General features: G+C 36.6%; 1 protein-coding gene across 7 annotated transcripts in view; it reads right to left on the bottom strand.

The window, feature by feature from the left end:
* Window positions 1-25668, bottom strand: part of PPHLN1 (periphilin 1) — a 119342-nt gene that overhangs the window by 86179 nt on the left and 7495 nt on the right. For 4 of the 7 annotated variants that reach the window (XM_032493290.1, XM_032493286.1, XM_032493285.1 and 1 more), the window contains exons 2-4: window positions 20862-20953; window positions 3244-3408; window positions 496-557 (exon numbers count right to left, since the gene is read on the bottom strand). In XM_032493290.1, coding sequence (XP_032349181.1) covers window positions 496-557; window positions 3244-3408; window positions 20862-20933 — 299 coding nt within the window. In that variant the 5' untranslated portion in view covers window positions 20934-20953. The remainder of the gene's footprint in view (window positions 1-495; window positions 558-3243; window positions 3409-20861; window positions 20954-25668) is intronic. The other 3 variants (XM_032493289.1, XM_032493288.1, XM_032493287.1) reach the window with 1 other exon arrangement.

The following is a 25668-nucleotide window of genomic DNA, read 5'->3' on the forward strand; positions in this document are numbered from 1 at the left end:
CTACCAGAGTGGAGTCATTTAAATACACAAATATCAAACTAGTTAAACCTATCTTTTTTTCTAGCTATTCTATCAAATGCCTCTATAAGTAACCAAAGTTAATAATGATTGAGATGCTTCCAAGGTGTGTCTTCCCAACAGAACTTAACTGATCAAAATAAAGCAACTGAGAGATACTTTATAATAGGAGACAATTTATAATGACTCAAATATTTTCAGAAGAATAGTTCTGGAAAAAAATGCCTACTTTCTAATTAAGTAAATATGTATTTTATAATCCATACTACACATTAAGATTAATAATTAATTTGAAAAAACTAATAGTTCAAATACTTAATATATATTTTTATTATCAATTACAAAATGCCAATAGACACAGAACACTAGTTACTAGTGCCACTAATGTTATATTATATAGTCACAAAAGTGTGCCTTGAGATTAGATTTCTACCGCAGACATCTCAGTGAGTTATGTTATTATTTTTATCATTTTACCTGTATTCAGGCTGTCGGCTTGCAGAATGATCATCTCTTGTCCACCTATAGCCAGATTCATCCTGTAACATAAAAACTTTACTCAGATATTCATTTACATAATTTTGGTCAAATAGGATATATGTATATATATCTAACAGCACCATTAGAAACTAGTCTCTAAAACCAAAATAATATGAGGGCAAGAACAGCTTTCTAAATTTCTCTAAGCTTCAAAGGCACAAAAAAGAATAAAAGATATTGCAAGTCATCTGTTTCAACAACTAATTTAGTAGACTCAGAACCTGTGGTACCACTTATCACTATTAAAATGCTTGAAGTATTCCTTTGGTAGGTCCAAACAGCCTCATCGCCAAAGACACATGCCAACCCTCACAACCTAGAAAGTCTGTTCAAGAACAAAGGTTCAACTTAAATTTAGTCAAGTACACATTTCTCAACCTTTCATTTCATTCTTCCTGTATCAAATTTGCACGTCAATTTTCAGATTCAAGTCCAATGAGGAACTTGTTGTTTTACCACGTTCCTTGTTTAAGTTTTCTTTTCTCATCTTACCTCCCATTAAAAACTGCAATTGGAAACAGTAAGAAATCAGTGCTTACTGATAAGCTGTATCACAGCAAGATGTGGCACTGTTTAAAATTAATCAAAGAAAGCACATTTTGTCCTCTAAAACAGACAAATTTGAAAAGGTGCATAAAAAAGAACCACGTAATAATCCACACTCAATTACTTTACAGTTATACATAGGACAATGTACAGTTGGCCCTCCATATCCACAGGTTCTGCATCGATGGATTCAACCAACCACAGATCAAAAATATTTGCGGTGGGGGGATTCCAGAAAGTTCCAAAAAGCAAAACTTGAATTTGCCGCACGCCAGCAACTATTTACATGGCACTATGTTGTATTAGGTATTGTAAATAATCTGGGGCTGAATTAAATCATAAAGAAGATGTGCATAAGTTATGTGCAAATGCTATGCCATTTTACATAAGGGACTTGAGCATCCTTGATTTTGGTATCCTGCTGGGTCCTGGAACCACTCCCCGGCTGATATCGAGGGACAACTGTAACACTGCACTACCTACAATCAGAAGCACTGATACAGCCAAAATAAATACTATCTTCATCTTCCTCTTTAGCGTCACGTACCCTATTCTTACAGACGTAAAGTGTATTCATCATTTTCCTTACCAACATTAAATATAAACAAACAAAAGAAAAGAAAAAAACGCAATAGCTGTAATAACATTGGATCAAATAAGTAGTTTGCTTTATATTAACTGAACTCTACATAAGAATTAGTGTCATGAGAATCCTCAGGATCTCAAGTGGGCTTGTTTTATTTGAAAATATTTTAAAGAGAAAATGTATAAAATATGAACAACCACAGTTTGTAACAATAATGGTAAAAATTATTATCAAGGTACTATTATGTTGCAAAGTTTTAGAAGAAAATCATGCTCATAAGGCTTCAAATACAAATTGGTCCAATGAATCCAAAATTCCCTGTCTACACTCAATGGCCACAGGGTTCTTCATCTGAGTGATAACTGTTTATGCAAAGGTCAAATTGTTTCTCCTTGAGACTACCTGGAAGAATGGCTCCAATGGCAAAATCTAGTATTTCTAGAATAAAGATAATGTATGCTTACTTTTCAATACTGAACCCCTCTTCCTAAAGGAACAGCATGACATTTAAAGTTGAACAACAACAACAAAAAAATCAATTCTACGAGAAATAAGGAAGCTATAACATCCCAAACTTAAAAACAAACACAGTGAAACACTGAGTAGTCTCATTTCCACTTTAGAACTGTCAAGGGTCACTATGATGAGGCAGTAAGAAAACTGGACTCCCAGACATAGCTCATCCTGGGTCAATCACCTTAGCTCCATTTCTTCAAGTGTAAAGGATGGAAACTAATTCCAGTGGCCAGTGGGAGGTCAAAGTTTATTATAAACAACGTCTGTTGGTGTACTGTTAATCACAATAATGTTTAGTAGAGAAAGGGAAAAAAAGAATTAAACGTAGGAAAACAGTCTAGCAGAGGAATGCTGTAAACATGCAAGCTGGGTCAAAGGAAGTGCATCAAGCAATAGTTTAACCAAGTTCAGTTAACACATTACTGCAACATTAAATATATACTTCTAGATTACTAAAGCTGATAAAGAGGGAAAACATAATAGTAACAGTAATAATAGCCAATATTTAAACAAGTGCATACTATAGGTCAGGCAATGCTTTGAGTGCTTTCTAATCTGAGTTAGGAAGTAGACTTTAGTAACGACTACAACAAAAATGAGACTGAGTCTCAACAACCTTAACCCAACCTCACCCATAGCATTTCATCACGATGAAAATAAAGTAATTTTAAGTGGGCACATCCAGTTACAGATGGTAACTACATGCTTAATACTTAATAGAATACAAAAGCAATATATAAAGTTACCTTCATCTGATTCTACAAATCCTTGCCAGTTTAGGGGATAAAAAAGCAGGCTAGTTGAAGTTAATGTCATTTAAATAGAGCTATCCAGAGGGCTTACCCACTTTGTCCAGCACCCCAAGGTTCTTGACTACCAGTTCCCATTTGACAGCTCCAGCAGGCAATTCAACAGAGCATCAAGCAGGAAGTGTTTATTCAACTACCTTCATGGCCAGTCACATAAATTCCAAAAATTACATACTTTTTTAAACTTACAAAAAAATAACAATTAGTACATGGGGGAAATTTACATACTCCTCTGTGAGGTTGACCACTTCTTCGATCATGAGAAAAACTGCGGCCCTCGTCATATTCTCGGTAATCAACATGACTGTAATATCTATTGTAGCTTCCTTCACCAGGTCTGTCTAGCAGTGGTGGTTTCTTTGGCACAATATTAACTACTCTATGGTAGCCATCCTAAAACAGACAAAAAGAAATATATAAAAATCACTAATTTCTCTAATTGGTTTTTGGAAAGGTTTTTAAAAAGCACAGGAGTTCTTAGCTTTAATCAAATAAAGTAAATGTATAAACAAATAAAAAAATGCATTAATGAAATAACATGAATATAACTAATAGTAAGGTCTTCACACGAATTAAAGGAAATAAAACCGTTCAATGAAGAAAGCCAGGTGTTTAAAGTAACATGCAGCAATGCGGAAAACCAATCATAAGTAAAACAAAAAATACAATATTACTGTTTTAATAAAAAATAAACTATAGAAAGTGAGTGTTACAGTAGCTCTAATACCTAATTGTCTAGGAATTTTAGAAATAAAACCATTTAAGATAGCACAGATCTTTGGTCTACTGTATTTGAAGTATACTGTTTTGAAGAAATACAAGATTTTTACACATAATCAACAGCAAACAGGGAGGTAATACTGAGCCAGAAAGATCAAGAGGAAAACACTTTGCAACTTCTCCAGCAGCACTATAGAGAGGACAGCCTTGGGAGTCAGAAAGCAAAATAAAACTCAGTACAGAATTTGAACTCATTTTCAAAGCAATATGTTAACGGTTAATGCTTTAAAGTTTTAGCAGTTGAATGGATTTTTAGTGGGAGTTGGGAAATTGGACAGAGGCAGAAGAACACCTGTCTTTGACTAGAAGCTGCTGTGAAATAACTAAATAAAAATGACTGTCAACAAGACAAACTGGAGAGTTACAGAACACGTATCAGTAAACAATCTGGTCTTCAGTATTCACGCTACGTCTCTCAATATCAGATGAGGTATATGTGAAGGAAACTGACAAGCTATCCAAGCATAAGATACGATCAATATGAATCAACTAATTTGCTAGAATGAAAACCCAAAATATAATGCCCAACTGTGGGCTTTGTCCGGCAAAGACCCACCACGGAAGAACAAAATTACTCAAGGCAAATAGAATGTCAAGAGAGGTGAGAAGGAGTCGGGGACCAACTCCCCGAGCCCCTTCGAAACTCTTGTATTTATTGAAAATAGTCAAACAAAGGATGAAGGTAAAATACGTCACTGGAACGTGCAAGGGGCACGGTGTATGCGCAGGGATGCAGGTCAGCAGTTCTGTGAAAAACAGAAACGTTAGTCTTAAACTGTATATTTAGGGGAAAGGTTATAATGTTTCAGGAACTGGGAGTATACAATCGATGATGGAAACCAGACAGGCACAAAGACCCTATAAACTAGATAAGCGAAGCGTGCCCTGCTGTTTTCAGCAAGGGCAAAGGGTAATGGTTTTCCAAGAGGCAGAAGCAGCCCTACAGCTAACCACCTACACCTAAGACAAGCAAGGCATGTCTTGCCATTTTCAGCAAGACAAAGAGCAGCAGTTTTCTGCAGAGCAGCCCTACGGCTTATTAACCCAAGAATGTGCTCCCACATATCCCCCTTTTTTATTTAAATCTTTATCAGGAATTCTTGATTGGAGAAGGGCGATCATCAGTTGATTTTGTTGCCTGGAGGTAGAACAGACCAAGTAAATCACTTTGCAAACTATGAAGAAAACACACAGAATTAACAAACAAAATGCTCCAATAATCCAGATGTGAAGGTTGAGACCATGGAACCAATTAACAGGATTTAGCTATTTAAGGTCATATAAATCTTGTTCAACATGTGTTTGAGCTTCCTTTTGTATATGTAACAACTGTTGGTGTGGCTAAACAGAGAGGGCATCAATACGAGACTGAAGATTGGAGGAGTAAGCTCCTTGTACATTTTTTTAACGGTATTCTAAGAAAACTGATTTGTTATAAAGTAATGGAGTTACACATTATATCACGTTGCCAATCACACTGTAGTAACTGTCTACCTACTAAGGCTTGTTGTCTATCACCGACCCATTTAAGGGCAGCTTCTATAGCTTGAAACTGTTGCATAACGCCATTATCTATTTGGGTTTGAGTAATCAAAGCATGAGTCACATTAGTCATAACATGACTGACAACATGGGCAGTATGGACAGGATGGGTAAGAGAAACAGTCACTACAGAGGCAGCAGCAGTAACGGTGACTGCAGAGATGATACACGCTACAAGGAAACATTCCCATCTCCACTGAGAGACAGCTTGTGTTAGTTTAATAAAGCCGCTGATCCCCTCCCAGGGACGTGTGAAACTGACTGGCCATCAAACATGTGGCTGTCTCTTCAGGACAATCACATGTGAGATACTTAAATGTGTAGTATCAGTTGTGCTAAAACAGGAGGTATACCCGGCAGGGGTATGAACTTGAAGTAAGTAAAATCCATTTTAAAGAGCAATATTGATTTTTGGGGAAGACATAAGAAAAACATAAGGATGTGGAGTACAAGCAAGAATACGATCAGAAATATGAGGCTGACTTTATATAGACCGTTTTTGAGTGTCTACTTCCCATGAGATATGTTACGAGGCAAAAAGGGCAGAGCCACACACCGTAGATTAACGTGCCAGGGGCTACGTACATGAGCACTGGAAATTTTTAGAATAGAGCCAGAAAGGCCTCCATCAGTCCAGGAAATGCTAGAATGACTGGTTTCATTAAAATACAGTGGATGATGTTTGGATGATAAATAACCTTGTGGACCCCAATCAAAAAGGGAGTAATTAGCAAAAAGAGATTTCATGGAAGCTTGACAAGAGCAACATGAGTTCCAGGAAACAGTTTGACTTTCTGGGCTCCAGGTTTCTGTCATATGACAGCATTCCAACAGTGGAGGGTAATTTTATCAGAGGGACTTCCAGCATCAATGGTTGCAGTAAATATGAAAGTCACATTAGCCTTATGAAATCCGTCCTTAGGAGTGTAACGTAAGTAAGCACGAGGCTTGATAGTAAGACAATCGAGTGTGGGTATGTTAGCAAAACAGACTGGCAGAAAAGGGGAGACAAAGGAGATGGATTTGTTTAATTGGGCCAGTCTTATTGATCTATTAGAGGCCCCTGAGGTGGGAGCAAGGTTCCTCCAGCCCATCAGGTGTCATTACTGCTGAGAGGAGGACCGACATCCCACCAGGAGATGGGTCTGAAAAGAGGGGGATCTATAATATGAGCCCAGTATAGGTGAGCTTGTGTGATAGGGAGGAAGAGAAGCAAAAGCCGAGAAACCACAGCCGGATATGCTAAAAACCTGTTTTCTGGATTGGGGGGGAATCCAACACGTTACATTACTTTATTGGCCTGTTGATCTAGTTTCTTAAATTGTCCCCAGGTCACGCCTGGTGCCTTAAGGGTGTTTGGGCAGGTCTCCGGCTGGGGTGTTGTAGGGGGAGGCTGGCTATCTGAGGGACAGGACTGTTTGCCTGGAGGTTGAGGTTCATTCCAGTCTGCGGTAAAGTTTGATATGACGGGCAGGTAGCCAAACTGGTCCCGTGGTAAAAGAACACAAGCATATCCTTGCCCCCGGGTGATTAATTCAAAAGGCCCTTCCCATGAATAATTTTTCTGTGTAACATTTTTTACTAGAAATTCTGCTCTTACAGAGGGTGTAGCTGTTTTAGCAAAATGGCGATCTGCTGCTGTGAGGCCTTGAGAATCAGTTTAAAAAATTCAAAGTGTATACTGCTCTGTGTAACAAATCTGCAAAGGTCATACTGGGTGTATTCCCCCATTTTGTTTTTTAATCATGGATTTTAATGTGGAATGGGTACATGTTATAATGGCTTGTCCAGTGGGATTATAAGGATTCCCCATAACATGTTGTACTTCCCAGTTTTGACAAAAGAGTGTGAATTTAGCAGAGGTATAGCTGGGTCCACTGTCAGTTTTTGTTGGGGCTTGCCCATGTGTGCAAAGGCGTGAAGAAGGTGACTAATAACGTGTTCTGTTTTTCGTCAGTGTGTATGCAAGCAGAGATATATTTAGAAAAGGTATCCAAAGAAACGTGGATATATTTCTGTCGACCAAAAGAAGGATGAGTCACATCTGTTTTGTCATATTTGACTGGGCTCTAAACCCCGAGGATTGACTCCCCAAGATTTTTGTACTCCAGCCAATAATTGGCAATCAGGACAAGTTGAAATAATTTGTTTTGCTTGAGGAATTGTTAAGTGAAATTGTTTAACCAAAGAGTTACAGTTTCGATGAAAGAATGTACGTGATTGTTATGTTGTTTTGAAAGCCAAGCTGTAACCAACAAAGTGATCTGTCACAGCACTGCCGGCTGTCAAGGGGCCAGGCAGGTTGGTATGAGACCTTACGTGTGTGACAAAAAGGGGATGTTTACATGTATCTATTAGAGATTGTAAAGTAAGAAAGAGAGAGAAGAGAGGAGTCTGTTAATTCCTTAAATGATGTTTGCTCTATATTTTGTATGACATAAACCACATATTGTGAGCCAGCAATCAAATTAATAGGCTATTTAGAAAAATGTTGCAATGTCATCATGGCAGCTTTAAGTTTTGTTTTTTGTGTGAAGAGTTGCCCTGCAGAAACCAATCTATGCCGCTGTTTATCAAACCAAGCCACAGCAGACTTGGTTTCTTCCAGAGCCGTCAATAAAGACAGTGACGCATTGTGAACAGGAGTGGTCACAACCTTGTGAGGTAAAATGACACTGAAAAGAGCTAGCTGTTGTAACAACTTATCAGAGGACAGAGAATAAACACTGTCCTGTAAAGTCAGCTATGGCAGACTGGAAATCAAGAGACTGAGTAATTAACTGTTGGAAACCTTTTAAGGATATTCCTGGATAAATGATGTCTGGGTTATAGCCAGTCAATTGTTGACAACGTTATTGGTCCTTATATAACAAATCAGTAAGCTGTCGAGTATAGGAGGTGAGTGTCTTCTTAAAGGAATGGGAAAAAAACATCCATTCTACATATTGAAGTTCGTTAATAAGTTGTCCTAATAATCCTGTTGGGGTTCGAAAGGTGGGGAATAAGAACAAATAAATCAGGTGGCCTAATTGTCTCCTATGTAATTGCCTGTCTTTTAATAAGCGTTATTTCCTCTTTAGCTTCTAGAGTTAATTTCTGGGGGGAGTCCAAGGCTGAATCTCCCTTAAGAAAGTTGAATAAATTAGAGAGTTGTCCTTTAGTAATGCCTAAAATGGGTTGAATCCAATTTATGGCTCCCCCAAACTTGTGAAAATCATTTAAGGTATGAAGGTAAGTAGTATCTAAGACTACTGGTTGAGATTGATTAGTTTGATTAAAAACGATATAGCCTAGACAATTTTATGGTTTTTGAAGCTGAAGTTTTTTAGGTGCTATTTGGAGTCCGTGTTTGGAAAGGGAATCCATCATAAACTGATAGGTGGTTAAAGCTGGGATTGTGTAGGAGCTGTAAGTAAAATGTCATTCATATAATGATAAATCAGGCAAGAAAGAAAGGCAGAGCCAGTAAGTAGCAGGGCCTGATGAACAAAGTATTGGTAAACAGTGGGGCTATGAATCATTTCTTGAGGCAGAACGCGCCACTGATAGCAAGACAAAGGAGACTGACTGTTAGGTGAAGGTAAAGAAAAAGCAAAACGCTCTTGGTCGTGTTTTGCCAAGGGGATGGTAAAAAAGCAATCTTTAAGATCAACAACCACAGTGGGCCAATCTGCAGGAATAATAGCAGGGTTAGGGAGTGCCGGCTACTTGGTTCCCATGGGCTGAATTATAGCATTTATAGCCCTGAGGTCATGTAGCAACCGCCATTTGCCTAACTTTTTTGGGATAGTAAAGATTGGAGTATTCCAAGGACTAGTAGATGGCTCAATGTGTCCAGCCTCTAACTGTTGTGGGACGAAAAGCTTAGCTTGAATAAGTTCCTCCCCTTCAAGGGGCCACTGTTTGATCCAAATAGGAGTGGAAGATTTCCAAACTAACGGAAGAGGAGGTATGTTAACAATGGCCCCTACCCAAAAGACTGAATTGTGACTTTCCATTGTTGTAAGAGGTCTCAGCCCATAGAGAGACTGGAATAGGGGGAATGAATGGCTGAATATGTTCAACCTGTCCCTCTGGACCAATACACTTTAGAGATTCTTCACTTTGCATAGGCAAGTGAGTGCCTCCCACTCCTGTTACAGCCATACGACTAGCCATCTTCTCCCACTGTTCAGGTCGCTCATGTAGGGCTATTACAGAAACGTCTGCTCCTGTGTCTGTAAGGCCATGACATAATTTGCCTTTTATGGAAACAGCCAATAAAGGCTTTTGTGAATTTATAATTTGTGTCCAGTAGAGGGCAGCATCGTGCTGTTTTAAAGAATTTTGGTCAATATTAGCCTTAGAATAACTTCTTGAGTTACAGGTAGGATTAGTATTAATTGCGCTATTTGGGTTCCAGATGGAATCACAGATAATCCTGATATGCCTTTATCAACACATAAATTTTTCTGTCATGATCAAAATCAAGAATTTCTGGGAGTACGATTCCCTTTGTTGTGGAATCAAATTTTCCTACAATTAGTCCACAAAAATTACATGGTGGGGACCCCGAAACACCTGTGGGAGCCATGTATATACAATCCTGTTTTTAATGCCTCAATGATGTCTTTAGTAAAGGAGTTCTGTAACCCATTTTTTGTTTTGTTACGTTTAAGTTTTTTAAAAACTTGAAAAGGGGGAGTATCATGTCTGGGGGCTGCCCTGGTGTAGTGATGACAGGGAAAGCGTGTAGCTCTCCAGAGGGGCTAGACCTTTTGTAAAACACTCTTGTATAATAGAGGGTTTTTCTGGGTCCACATATTTTTGAGCCTGTTCGTCGGTGGCAGTGGAAAGGAAGGCTCGCCTTCCGTAAAAGGCGGGGCCGGAGGGGGTGGAGGAGGCAGGCGAACGGCATCATTGGCTTGGTCCCTCAAGTTGTTTTGTGAGGGTGCCACACACAAAGGGCATAATGCAGTTTGGACTAAGCTCCAGGTAACTAGAACAGATGTGGCCACCTTTTCTCCCTGTTTGTGCTTTTTTTTTTTTTTTTTTTCAAGTTTTTTCCTACTTGCTCCCATAATTCTAAACCTACGGTTCCCTGATCGGGAAACCATGGACAAAAATCACGTACAAATTGTAGCTTAACTAGCTGTTCCTCAGGAACGGAGCATTGGGCCGCTTTTAAGAGTTGTTGTAATGTCCTGAGGTAAAGAGGTTTTGTTTTTTAGTTATTTGCTGGCCCATCTTAAAACAGAAAGCAAGAAAAGAAGGCTCTCACTGAAGGCTAGACACGTTGGCAGCTACTCCAGGCGGTTGCTGCTGTCCCTTACCAGGATAAAGTTTTCGGCCAAAAATTCTTTCTGCTCCCTGAAGACTGTCGGTTCTGCTGCTGAAGACAATCACATCGGGGTCACCACTTGTGGGCTTTGTCCGGCAAAGACCCACCGCGGAAGACCGAATTACTCAAGACAAATAGAATGTCAAGAGAGATGAGAGGGAGCCAGGGACCAACTCCCCCAGCCCCTCAGAAACTCTTGTATTTATGGCGAACAGCCAAACAAAGGATGAAGGCAAAATACGTCACAGGGATGTGCAAGGGGCACGGTGTACGCGCAGGGATGCAGGGCAGCAGTTTCGTGAAAAACAGAAACATTAGTCTTCGTCTATATGTTTAGGGAGAAGTTTACAGTGTTTAGGGAGTATACAATCAATAATGAAAACCAGACAGGCACAAGGACTGTTTTCAGCAAAAGTAATGGTTTTCCAAGAAGCAGAAGCAGCCCTACAACTAACCACCTACACCTACGATAAGCAAGGCATGTCTTGCCATTTTCAGCAAGACAAAGAGCAGCCCTACAGCTTATTAACCCAAGAATGTGCTCCCACACCAACATTCAGAGCTGGCTATTTTACCATCTTAAGCCTCAGTTTCATGATCTGTAAAATGAGATTAACAGTAATACCTACCTCTTGGAGTTGTTAGGACCAAACAAAAACCAAATTGTAAAGCATTTAGCACAGCAGCACACACTAAGTGCTCAAAAAAATGTTTGTTATTTTAATTACCATTTTTCCAAGTCTAAGGGAAACACTAAATTCCTCAAAGTGTCTATTTCCTTAAATTACTTCTTAGCATTAATAACAATAATTATTCAGTTAAAAAATTACAGTATCCAATTCAAATTTCACAATGGGCAGGAAATTTGTCAGTGTTCTGGGAAAAAATAAAATCAGTAGTTCATATCCATTTGATAGTTAAAATGAGGTACCTGATTTTTTTCCATGGGTCACAAGGTGGTTTCCTTCTTTAGTATGTTAGATATTAAACTATAATATATATTCTATATGTCTACATAAAATATAGTACACAAATGAATTTGACTACTTCTTCTAAATGCTGTATTTCACAGAGATTTCAATTATCTAAACAAATACTAAGCTTCTTTAAAATATTCGGCATTAAGCCACAAATAGCAACCTTACAATTCATAGCATTTTCTAATTCAGAATTTGTTATATCTAAAATTAGAATCACTGATTTGTCCGATTCCAAGAAACCATAAAATTCCATTCAACAATATCCTTATTTGCATGCACATGCTTATTTGAAGGGATGGTGAGGTGAGTATATATATACACACCTAAACGCTTCTATGAAGAGGCAGCTTATTTTTTTTCCCTTTTCTAAGCCCCTGGTTTTTTAAATTATTTTAAAAAAAAATTTTTTTTTCTAATTGAAGTACAGTCAATTACAATGTGTCAATTCCTGGTGTCCAGTACAACGTCCCAGCCATGCATATACAGACAGAATAGACAGCTTATTACTTTACCAAGCAGCCTGTTCCTTTGTTCAACTCCCCCAATTATTAGAAAGTTACTTAAGGTTTTTAAAATGTATATGGTAAAACTTTCAAAGTAAAACTCGAAAACAGTATCTAATAAATTATTTCTACCAAAGAATAATAAATGAAAATAATCATTCCAAAGTTGTTAATCAGCAAAAGAAAAAACCTCTTAACGACAGCTCTTGTATCTAGCAATGAAGATGAAATTGGCATTTCCTTTATGTTTTGAGAAGTGTTTAAATATAAGCACATTATATCATTTCTGCTCTGTAGGCATCAAATCTTAAAACTCCCTAGTCCTATAAAAAGATTTAAGGAAATGAAGATGACTGTAGGAGTCTGTGACAAAGCAAGACTGTATTTTCAGAGAGAGTTCAAAGCTTATCCAGATATACCATTCAAGGATTTCTTATTCTTTCTGAAATCCTTGCCTCTCCTCACGGACTTTATTGGAATTTCTCTTTCAAAAGTTAACATTATTAAGAAAGTTCAAACAGTATTTTATATCACTTGCAGTGCCAGATCTGAATAGAAATATCACCACTTTGAAATTCTTGTACAAATCTGACATCAAGCTATAAACATGTAACTTTCCTTTCTAAATGCTAACAGAAATACATAAGGCTTCAGATACTGATATGTTTGGAACCTCCTTTTTAGAAATATCTTGGAAAACAATGGTACCATTACATATAAACCAGAAATAAAACTTATGACTTATAAAGAGTATCCTGGAAGATAAAAACAGGATCACTTTCAATTAATTACAAAATGAACTCAATGGAATTTAAACATTTATTTAAAATGCAGATAGAGAGGGCAGGGTACACCTCAGTGGTAGAGCTCATGCTTAGCATGCACAAGGTGCTGGGTTCAATCCCCAGTACCTCCATTAAAAAAAAAAAAAAGTTAATATAAATAAATAAACCTAATTACCTCCTCTCCAAAACAAACAAAAAGAAAATAAAGCAAATAAGTAGATATTTAAAAAAATAAAATAAAATGCAAATGAATCTATCAGATTTGCTCCTCCAAAGTTAGTATTAATGGTATGACCACTCAGACCAAAAAAAAAAAAAATATATATATATATATGTGTAGCTCATTAAAAAAAGATAAATGTAAAAGCCTTTCTATTTAATCATTTATGTCCTCTGGCAGTATGTAGAAAGCAAAAACAAACTTAAATACTTTTTTGAAAAACTGTCGTTCTGTGATTTTTACATTTCCATGTTTGTCATTATCCTAGAGGAAAGACAATTCCTACCACAAGGCCCCTTGTGTTTCTAAAATAAGGACTACTCAGTTTGCTTGCACTAAAAAAATAAAATCTGATCAGTTTAAGATACATGTCAAATTCGTTTTGCAATTCTGAAATCTGAAATGGTGACTGTTTTATTACAACATAAGCAAGTATATCTTAATTTGCTTTAAGTTCCAATTTAATATAATTACCTATTACAAGACATGCTTTCATTTTAGTAAGTAAAAGCATTAAGTCTGATGTTTTGTTTGATTTAATATATAAATGTATATCAAATCTTCCACACTAATGTTTAGTCTCATTAACTGGATACAAATTATGAGGATTACATTTCTTTTCCATTGTCATTAAAATATACTCTGCACTAATTTTAACACCAAAACACCTTATTTAAAATAAAAATTTTAATATATAAGTATCCCTCCCTCTTAAGCATCCTTATCTTTTAGACACATACTGAAATATCTTCATTTGAAATACGATTTCTTGAATTTATTTCAAAAGGATCTGGGAGGGAGGAAAGTGGTGAAGGCATAGACAAACAAGAGTGACCACCAGCTGCTAACCGCCACTTGAATAAGTTGTCCAGAGAGAGATCATTATGTCATTTTGTCTACTTTTACACACTTAATTTTCACCCTTATAAAACGTCAAAAACAACTAGAACACATTAACCTACCAATAAGGTAACTAAGTATGATGGTACATGTAAATATTCAATGCCTTTACTTCCTGACACAAGCAACTTAGTATCAAGCTCTTGGGCAAACAAACTTTGTTGGTCTTACTCACGGCTCTGTTCCCAGCACCTGGAACAGTACTTGGCACATAGCAAGCACCACATACAGAATACATATTCCACTGTGATATTTCAATTTTGTATTACTGTTGGCATCACACGCTTTTTACTAGAAAATTACCACTCCTAACTAAAAAGTTCTGGTGGACTCTGGCTTTCAAAAGCTTGAGGTTTCCTCACTCTGACCCCTCATGTTTTGTGACATGCAACTGTATTGTAGCACTCACTGGTTTAATTCACTCACTGAATTTTCAGTGAAATATTGGTATTTCTGGGTCATTTCAATGGCTTCTGGGAATAATGAGTCAAATATCTGAAATTGGCCCCTGAAAATTAGGATACGTTGTTATAGAATGTAGCCAAGAACTGATCATATCTCTCTGGAAATGGTGACAATAAAAAGTTAAGTTCATGCAATTCTGTCAGCAAAAAGAACTGAACACCTCCAAGGGCAGCTCTACACAAAGGAACATTACACAGTCAAAACTCAGTAAACGAACACTTAAGATTTTGTATTTCATGTACATAGTTTCCACATTTAAAATAAACTATATAAAAAAAAAAAGCACTGCATTTTAGCCAATGATACACATGTTTAGGTAGGTGATGAAAAGCATCCTGTTGTCCTGTTTACTTTAAAATGCATCCCCCAAATTTGATGGCTTAAGCGGATGGATAAAGACATGATAAAGCAAAACAATAATAAAATGTGGGGCATAAAAAGAATTATGCATGTGAACACTTTAAATAAAATCGTTTCATGAAATAAGAGTGGGAAGAAAAGGAATATTCCCACATTAATAACTTTAAATAATATTTGGAATATGTATCTAATTCAATTGCTAAATTAAGCAGACTTGATTATTTCAGGTTGGATAAGAGAATTTGGGGTACATTTAAATTTGAGAATGCATGAAACAGACATATTGCCCCTGTATGTTCCCAATAAGACCTTAGAAATTAACAAAATTATGTTCTGAATTCACTAAAAAATTTATTTCTGATTGGCTAGACTCTCCAGGAGACAGAAATAACCAATGACAAGAATTGTACAAACACTCAACTAATTTATTAGGAAATAAATACTGTAATGTAACTACTTAATCATAAAACCTAATTATGTAACTCAAAATTAACTGAATGTGATAGAAAAATGAAAATGTTTTAAAATGTTGCTGCTCTTGACATCACTACCCTCAATCTTTACCATTCTCACTGCTACCAAGATTAGCAAATATTTTACTTAATACGCATTTGTTAAAGGAACAGAAGAAGGAGGCAGGCAGAAACAGACAGGACTGCCTCAGCCCATTATATTGCAATGTCCAGAACATAAGCTGCTAGTGTTTTGATCCTAGTTTCCAAACTTTACACCTAAAATTTCTGAAACTGAAACTTGTCTCCCATTTTTAAATAAGCCAATAGAAAATAAACATTTTATGTTGCAATTTCATTAAAACATTTTACATCACCTATGAGGCTAACAAGATAGACTTCCACAACTGGAAATTTACTGGTTTCCAAAAGCTATGCTGTCACAAACTTGGATAAGCGTTACAAAATCAGATAGCCAAGTGCAAAGAAATTATGGATTAAACAGTAGAAAGCATGCTTTCGAAAACAAAGGCCTTACAAACATCTCGACATTAAATCCAGATACTCTGTGATAATATCCTCCCAACAGAGGAACGTGTATGCTTACACGCAGATTCTGAGTGTACTTCTGTGGGCTTTAGTCTCCTATTTATCTATCCAAGTTTGAGACCAAATAAAAATTTATGTGAAAGCTTCTTAAAACTAATTTATTACTGATACAGAAGCAATTTTAAAATACTCTAAAGTGCTAAAATAATAATTAGAACATCTGTCAAATTATACACTGAGGATAAGTTTTCCAATACTCAAATTAAGTACAATAAACATCAGCACCAAAATATGTGCCCAGCTGCCTTCCCAGGTTTATCAGAGCCAGCTCTCAGAATAGTTGTTTTATAACTGAGGTCACACTAGCGACCTGAAGTCCCCACTTAAAGTCGTATTTATATCATACCTAGTTGTTCCTTAAATACATTCCTGATGTATCAGAATTAGGAATGAACAGGACAAACAGAAAAGTAAGGGGGAGAAAAAGAGAAAGAAGTGCAGTAAAATCACTATTGTTACAGAACAGAATCCAAACATAAAAATAAAAAAGAGCATTAACTTCCTCTACCCTAGGCACTAATGAGAGTGGGTTCTCACTTCATAAAGAATAAGCCAACATTTTACATTTGGCGGAAAAAATCATTTCCAAAATTCTAGGTAAAGATTTATTGAGGTATGATATTCATACAAAAAAACGTACAAAGCGTACCATATTTCTGGATAAATTTTCACAAGGTAGTCACACTGTCTAACTACCACTCAGATCAAGAAACTGTTCCTAGCGTGGCCAAAGCCTTCCTGCCCTCTCTCCCAGTCACTCTCTCTGTCTCCCAAAAGTAACTGCTTTCCTGGCTAGCTCTGCTTTTTTCAAAACTGTCCATTAAAGGAAACATGCAGGATATACTCTTCTTCCTCTCAGTATTGTTTGTGAGGTTCACATATGTTGCTGCATTTGGCAGCAGTCCATTCTCCCTCATTGCTGTATAACTGGAAATTAATTTATCTACTGTACTGCTGGACATTTGGATTGTTGCCCGCTTGGAGCACTTAGGAATAATGCTGCCTGTGAACATTCTTGTACACGTTAGTATGATACACAGATGTAGCTTTTCAAATAACAATAGGATGATCTATGCTTTGTAAGCAAGTATTTTTAAACTTTTCGTTTTTAATTAGATCGAAAGTCAGAATGACAACTTCAGTGACTTACATTTCTAGTCCCAGCATCACTTCAACACTGTAACCCAGGGATTCAGTCGGTCCATGAAATTAGATGTGAACAGAGAAACTCCCACCACTAGCTCTTGACACCTAATGGCCACTAAAGGAAGTATACATTCCTGTATCACAAATCGGGTTTCTAATAGCTTGATAATTATATTCAAATATAAGTGCTCTCCTTTAATTCCATGTATTTTTATTTTATAGTTCTAAAAATGCTATCCTGAGAAAAGATTCATAGGCTTCACCAGACTGCTGAACGGATCCATGGCACAAAAAAAAAAAAAAAAAAAAGGTTAAGAACCTATCGTTTTATTTAACTAAAATGGAGGCGTAACATAAAAAGCAAAGGGATAATTTCCAAGAGCCATCAAAGAGGCAAAATATGTTGAGGGGAAGGGAAGACTAAATTATTAACCACGGAAAGGCCAAATTCACCAGAAAAAAATGTAGTGTCTGAGTCTTGAGGAGGGAGATGTGGGAATACAGAAGGATTTATAAAGTAAGAGAAGTTAATCAGAGGAATGGAGAGACAAATCCAATGGAATTAAAAGAGGAGAGGAATGAACCTGGACAAGGTCTAGGCATGTTCCGTGCTCTCAAGAGGAGAAAAGCAATCTGGGCTCCTCTCCATCTAGGAGGAGCCCAGCAGCCAGAGAACTTACGGAAGTGAGATTTACCTTTAGGCACTGAGACACAGCTGAGTGTGTCTAGTCTGATTTCAAGGGCATTTGTGGTATAAAACATCTCTCCCTACCTGCTTACTGCTGATGAAATTATTTTACAAAGGAAAAATGCCTGTTTCTCTTTCACACCACACACACACACAAATGGCATAAAATGAAAATATTTGGATCTGTTTCAGTTTTACTGCAGTATCCTCATTTATTGAGAATTTCCAACTCCTGTCATCTCACCTCAACTCCTAGCATCATTAGCAGCTTTAGTGTTCAGCTACAATCTGCCTTTCTCAATTCTGCATATAAGAATCCCCTGATGAACTTTTTTTTTAAACTTATACATGTATTTTCTTTCTTTTTGTTGTTTGTTTTTTTTTTTTTGAGGGAGTAATTAGGTATATTTATTTGTTTTTAGAGGAGGTACTGGGGATTGAACCTAGGACCCCGTGCATATTAAGCATGCACTCTACCCACTTGAGCTACACCCTCCCCCCAACCTGATGAACTTTTCAACAACACTGATTTCCAGATCCTACCAATAGAGATTATGACCCAATAATCTGGGATAGAGCCCACTGGTCAGTATTTAAGAGCCCTCTAGCTGAATCTAACGTGCAGTGAGGATTGAGAGCCTCTAATCTAGATCACTGGTCCAAAATTTAGCCTCAAAGTTTTGTTGATCTTAAGGCCTAAAACCTTCACCCACCCTCATTCTCACCACCACACACTAAACTTCAATCACCCAGAACCGTTCCATCTTGGAAAATTCTACATTCCAAAATACCAGTTGCTTATCATTCTGCCCCACCCCGGTCTTCAACCTCACTGAACCTTTCCTGTCCCTCAACTCCTCATTTCTTTCAATCCACTGTCCCTCTCACAGCCTTATTCCCCCTTTCCTAATCAGCCCTGTACCACATCATACATCTCCTCAATAACTCTGTGGGTCAGAATCTTCAATATCCTTATCTCTCTGGGTCTAACACTCCTTGTGCAATCTTAAATCAATACAACTTGCTTTCTCTACTCCTGACCTGGGCTACCTAGATAATAAAGCACACAATCCTTCAGATTGGTGTCCCTATCAAATTTAAGGTACACAAGCTTACTGTCCCTCAGCAACATCTCTGGTCAGGAGATACCTACAATGGCTACTCCAATACGTCAATGCTGGCCTCAAGTCTCCCTCTACCTCCTCGACTTCTCTCTCACTTCAGAGAAAAATAAAAGGCTATTTGATATGAACTTTCTCAAATCCATTCTCACACAATGATCTTACTAGGGATCTGGAGGGCGCCACTTATTGGTCATTATGACCCTGATAAACTGGTTATTCCCATCTTAAAAATCACTCCTCCCCAGCTTATTGAAGCCATCTCCCTTACTGAGCAATACCCTCCAGGCAGGTCTCTGTGCTTCCAGTTTTAACAGCTCTTTAAGCCAACTTCACTGCAGTGTGTTCTATCCCGTAACACAGCACAGCACGCACACATAGTGCAGAATGGTGTAACAAAGGTTGTGCAATGTGACTCTGTCCATGACTGTATCATATTTCCCACTGTTGTCTTAAAAAGTCTATTTCTATATATAAATATCTACATTTTATGGCTTCTAAATCACGCTCCTGGGTTCTATAAATGTTGTACCATTCAACACTCAGAACTGTTTTGAAGATTAAGAAGTTTATACATAAAACTCCTCACTTAACAGTAAGCAGGCACTAGTTAAATGTGTAATTACAATAAACTATCATTTAAAGTAAGTCATCCCCTCTATAAATGTACCTTATTTTATCACTTGGAGCCACATAAATGTGTTAAAAAAAAGAGAGAGACTAATTAGAAAAGGAAAAAAAAGGCAAACCCCCAAATCAACAATAAAGTAAAACAAACCCAACTATATATTCAGTTAATGGCATAACCCCAGGGAAAATTCTTTTAGGTATCTCAAATCCCTAATGGCAATATATGCCTGGGAGGCACCCTAAAAAAATACTTTTTTTAAAAAGTCATCCCTTTTCCCATCCCTGCATTAGTCCTATATCAAGTCTATCACTTGTTTGTTCTTCTAGGTAAACTATAAAATAATCTTATCAAGTTGAAAAAAAATTTTAATTGAGATTTTGATTAGAAACATAAAGGTTATAAATTAACCTGGAAAAAAATGACATTTGATAATAATTAAGTCTGTGCTGCCCATTCTGACTATGGTAGGCTTCTTCATTTTTTCCACCTTAAGTTATTTCAGATTAATCACAACTAAGCTGTAACCTAGGCCAAATAACAACCATAAAGATAACACCCATCTAAGTGGATTGTAGGATTTACTTACTATATAAGTAAAAAGCAAATAATACATAAACAAATATTTATGTCCTTTGATGCCACATAATGAATCCATAAGAGATCTACCACACACCATCACTATGAGCCCAATCTCTTGGTGCTCAAAATGGGCCTATGCAAATGTTTAAGGCTGACAGCTTTTTGACCTTCCCCAAACCCTCCCTTGGGTCTCTACAGAGGATTCTGAGGAGAGTGAGGAGAGTGAGCGTATATCCATTTCAATAAACACTGAGCTCCTACTATGTGCCAGGTACTAAACACAGTGCTGGGAATACAATAGTACATAAAACAGTAAGTCCCTTGAGAAAAGAAAAGGACTGGCTCAAAATTCCCAATTCCCAGAGCAACAGAGACAAGTGGTAGATGAGCAGACCAGAAACCACCTACCTGCCCCTGAGCTGCCCCTACTTTAGAATTTTGCACATCCAATTTGCAAACATTTTTAGGAATGCAGCAAAATAGTAGGAGCAGGTGTTCAAAAACTTGTTAACTGGTGGTCTGAGCTTTATCAAACCTCAAATTTTCTTCACAAATTAAATTCAACATAAATCCTTCCTTTTAGAAATTTAAACAAGAAATCTAAAACACAGATTTTCTACATAAATAAAACGTTAGCTTTTATTTTCCCACTTTTGACTTTTAAAAGATAAGCTTGATCTATCTAAATTTCAACCAGCTTTGGTATTATATCAAATTCACTTAGACAGTAGGTTCTGAATTATTCTACACATAAAAACAGCTTACACTGGGGTGGCTTCGAGGAGGCACTCTTTCTCTTGGAAGTCTTTCATAGTCATATCGTCCCTCAGACCACATTTCATCTCTTCTGTACGCCACTGAAGAATAAAAAAAGAAACCAAAGAATTATGGGTTTTCTGTATTAGGAAACAATAATGAAGATAAGGAAGAAGTACATGATTAGTTTCCAACACAAATATTTTCCAGAGATACTTCAAGGAGAAAAAATGTAAGTGACTTTAAAAAAAAATGATTAAGGCAATTCTTCTTCTAAACAATTCTGAAACTAAAAAAAAAAGAAAGAAAGAAAAGGAAGAAAAGAAACGAAAGCGCCATCTTCCTTCTATTTCCAAGGCTGTTTACAGTTTCGAAAACCTTGTTCCCATCAGTTGTGGGAAGATCCAGAAGACCACAAATTTTTCATTCTCATAGAGTAAAAATTGGAAAAGATTCATTTTAATGAGTAATGTAAAAGGCTGATCAGCAAAGCTCCTCATGGATGGTTTCTGCAACAGTAGTTTCAGCTTCTCTATATCCTTAGAGCTTAGTGTCTCTCCGTATGTTCAATGAAGTGGTTTTAGCTTGAACAGCAAAGCTCCTCATGGATGGTTTCTGCAACAGTAGTTTCAGCTTCTCTATATCCTTAGAGCTTAGTGTCTCTCCATATGTTCAATGAAGTGGTTTTAGCTTGAAAAAAGTACTAAAAAACAATCTTGTAAAAACAAGACAACTCAACAACCCTGACACAAACCACTCTTGATTTTGTTCTTAATGCTATAAATTTACTATAATGCAAAGACACCTTCATAAAATTTGACATTAAAATATAAGTTCTGTCAGCATTTTTGACTTTTGGGATGCAGAGAGAGGCTTCCTGCTTTGACGGAGAGCTGACACATTCTGGGTAGAGGGCTCATGCAGTGCGTTACAGAGTCCTGATGGAAAAGTATCTGTGAACAGGCAGACAAGGCAAACGAGAGATGAGAAGAGAGTGCAGGAAGCAGCCTAATGCTCATTTACATGAAATGATGATATAGTAGGTGAGGGGTTGGCAAACGTTTCTGTAAAGGACCACATAAATATTTTTGGCCTTGCAGCTCACAGGTGTCTGCCACAACTACTCAGTTCTGCTATTACTTATAGACACAAATACATATATAAAAGCAGCCATAGGCAATATATATAAATGCATGAGTGTGGCTATGTTCCAAAAATTTTATTTATAAAAACAGGCAAGCAATCCACAGGCAGTAGCTTGACAAGCCCTGGAATAGATGACAAATGGTGAACAGGGCAGAACCAGCCTAGGACGAAGTAATCATGGAGCAGGTTAGAGGTACAAACTATCCCAGGTATAGGAGGATCATGAGCAAAAAGTGAAAATGGGACAGGTACCGAGTCAGGGCCTTATAGTACACTGAAATTAAGAAAACAAGTCCAGATGCACAGTCCACACGTCTCTGAAGAAGAAAAATATTTCAAACACACAGGTCAAGAGACTTTTAGTGATTCTTTCTGATGTAATACTCAGCAGGAAGAAAAAGTAATGGACAGCCCATTTTGGCAGTACAGAATTGTAGTAGTTTAGGTTAGTTTAGGCCAAGGGAAAAATAAAGGCTGGAAGATGAGAGCAATATTTTTAACACTATCATAGTACAATCAACCTTAATTTTCTCTGAAGAAAAAAAAAAAAAGCCTGTAACATTTTCTAATACAAACAAACCAAATCAAATAAACAAACTAACCAAAGACCCCTAGGGAAATCTTAATTTAAGTTACAAATTTACTTTTAACATAAGGCATAAAGCAACCTGAATTCTAACTCTACAATCAGACATCATTAGCAATGTTATTTCAAAGTAACCAGTCCTTTGATGGACGCTTAAAAGGAAAAAAAAAATTGTCAACATTACTTCTCCTCACCCACCTTTATTGAATCCAGGCTTCAGTAAAAAGGTTTTACTATAAAGACAGCGTTAGATTTTATCTTACTTAAGATACAGGACAGAGAAATAGTAACAGCAACAAACTGAAATCAAATCACAGGAAAAAAATCAACAATCCAAAATAAAAATGGACGAATGATATGAAGACAGTTCACAAAAAAGTAAATACAATGGTTCAATCTTTTGAAAAGATGTTCAACCGTTTTCAAAATAAAGAAAATGAAAACTAAAACTATAATGGAGTACTAATTTTCACCCAAAGCTCTGCAAAATTCAAAATGTTTTGACAAGAGTAAGAAAAGCAACATTCTCATACATTAATGAAGGAAGTATCATTTGGAATAGACTGGGAACAAACTAACAGTATCTCTTAAAAATGTTAAATGCACACACGCTTTGATCTGGCAGTGCTACTTCTACGTATACTTACACAGGTGCACAGCAAAGATAGAAAGCAACCTAAAATGTCCCTCTGGAGGATACGGAAGAGATAGTGTTGCACATTCACGTAAAGGAATACTTGCAAACCATTTCAAAGAAAAGTTATGCCTATATAACAATACAGAAAGACTGCCAAGGTACACCACTAAGTAAAAAAAAAAAAAAAAGAGTAAAGGGCAGGTTAATATGTAGAGCATGCTGACACATTTGGAAAATAAAAAGGCAGGGTATGAATATATATATATACATTAAGCACAGACTACTTCTGAGAGTATAACCAAGCTTGCCTCCGGGGAAAATGGGGTGGCTGGAGTACAGGAGGGTAAATATTTTCACAACATGTTTTATACATTCTTGTATCTAGTATAAAGATAAGTAACTGTTTTTAAAGATCCTGAAAATCATTCAGTAAGTGTAACATAGCAAATGATGGCAAAATTATGAATATAAATTAATGAACTAAAGGAGAACATAAGTAAAAATAAGATGTAGTAGTTAATGAGAAAGAAAAATAAACTACAAGAGTTTTAAAGAAATACTATATAGCTTCTTAATTGGATATAACACTACGATATTGAAATTTACTGGCTTCCCACAAAAAAAAAAAAGTGATAATAATTACTATACTACTTACTTGAGTCCTGTCAGGAATCAAATTTAAAGTTTTCAACAATCTCCTTTGGGGAGGGGAAGGGCAGATACAGACCTAAGGATTTGTGTCTCTATTTACCAATGGAGAAAAGTAATTAAACCTGCATTATGTATATAAATAAAACTCTCGAAATAAAAAAATCACACACCTTAATAACCAAAACTTCCTGCAAACACACTTTTGAAAATAGAAGACAATATTTTGACGACCAGAGTCTACTCAAGCTTCATAAGAACAAAATTATGTCAAGAGACTTCTAGACGTAATTTTGCCAGTTGAGAACTGGACGGGGCATCTCTCTTATCCTTTCTCTGAAAGGACTGCACTAGACATTTAAGGTCATTATTACCTAGAATATCAAGACCACTAGCTTTAAAATATCTCACATATTGAAAGAAAATCTGGCATCCTTAGTCTGGCAATCCCTATAGTTTTATATTGGCAATAAGTGGTCCCATGTTCAGAAGTAATTCCAGTATCAAGACAATAATCATCAACTCATCAAAGAACACTAAACGTATTAGGTATTATGTTTGATGGAGAACTTTAAATGACTTTCCCTTAAAGTATATGAAGTGCATTGAGCAGGCTTAAGTAAAATGGGGGGGGGGGGGGGTAGCATGTGCAATTCATGACGGAAACTGCAAATTTTTGAAATATTCCTACCTTTTAAAAAAGTGAATCTAAATCTACTCAAGCCTGTAGCTCCACCTACCACTTTACATGAAATTCAAAAAACAGAGGAGTGGCTCACCTAGAAAGATCAGACTCACCTAACTGCCATACAGAGACTTTGGGAAATGCCTCACTAGTTGAATGCAGAAATAAGACTGTATTGATAGTCTTAAACTTATAGGTCACTCCTGATCTAGTTGTCTTTTCCTGCCTGGCAGTTTGGAAGACAAATAACCAAAATTTTATTGTGATTACCTCACAGTATTTCTACTTTAATTAATCAATCTGCAACTTATAGAAGCTAAAAAAAAAGCAGCCAAGAAAGTAAAAGTATATAAGTGATGTAAACCCAGCAACTGGAAACAAAATAGCTAGAACAAGGCAAAAAAACAGAAATATAATCATATAGAAATTCAGAATTGCATTGTCTAGAATATAGATCATCAAGAGACAAGAGGCCAATTAAATTCACTTGTGGAAGAGTTAAATCTGAACAAATTAATCAAAGAGTTAAAATCCAGAAATGTAGAAAAAATCAAATTTATCTGATGGAAAGTTATTTTTTAATATGTATGTTGTTTCAGTTTGGGAAAATGAAAAGCATTGGATGGTAGTGATGGTTGCACAGCAGTGTGAATGTACTTCATACCACTGAACTGTACACTTAACAGTTAAAGTGGTAAATTTTATGTATATTTTACCACAATTTTTTAAAATGTTTTTTAAATGTAAATTTTTCTGGCATCAAACTCCTAACTGAATTTGTTGAATGTAACAATCAGTTCTGTAGGGCATCAATTTGTATTTTGAACTTAATTTCTGCTAGAGACAAACAGTATCCATGAACCAGCGACACATTACACTACTGTTACCACAACTTCAATTCCTACAGTCAATCATACGACAATTCTGCATATACCTGGTGATGCCCCAATGAAGTATTCACCTTACCAGGAGCTATGGAAATCACAATTTCAAGTAAAAATGTTTAGTAAATAGAGTAAACAAATTCTCTTTACCTTAAAAAGTTAACAGTGTTTTTAAAAAATCTTAATTTAAAATTTTAATTACTGTACACTTAGGAATAATTTTAGAAAAG

Source organism: Camelus ferus, chromosome 12 (assembly GCF_009834535.1).
Source record: "Camelus ferus isolate YT-003-E chromosome 12, BCGSAC_Cfer_1.0, whole genome shotgun sequence".
In the NCBI taxonomy this organism is placed as follows: Eukaryota; Metazoa; Chordata; class Mammalia; order Artiodactyla; family Camelidae; genus Camelus; species Camelus ferus.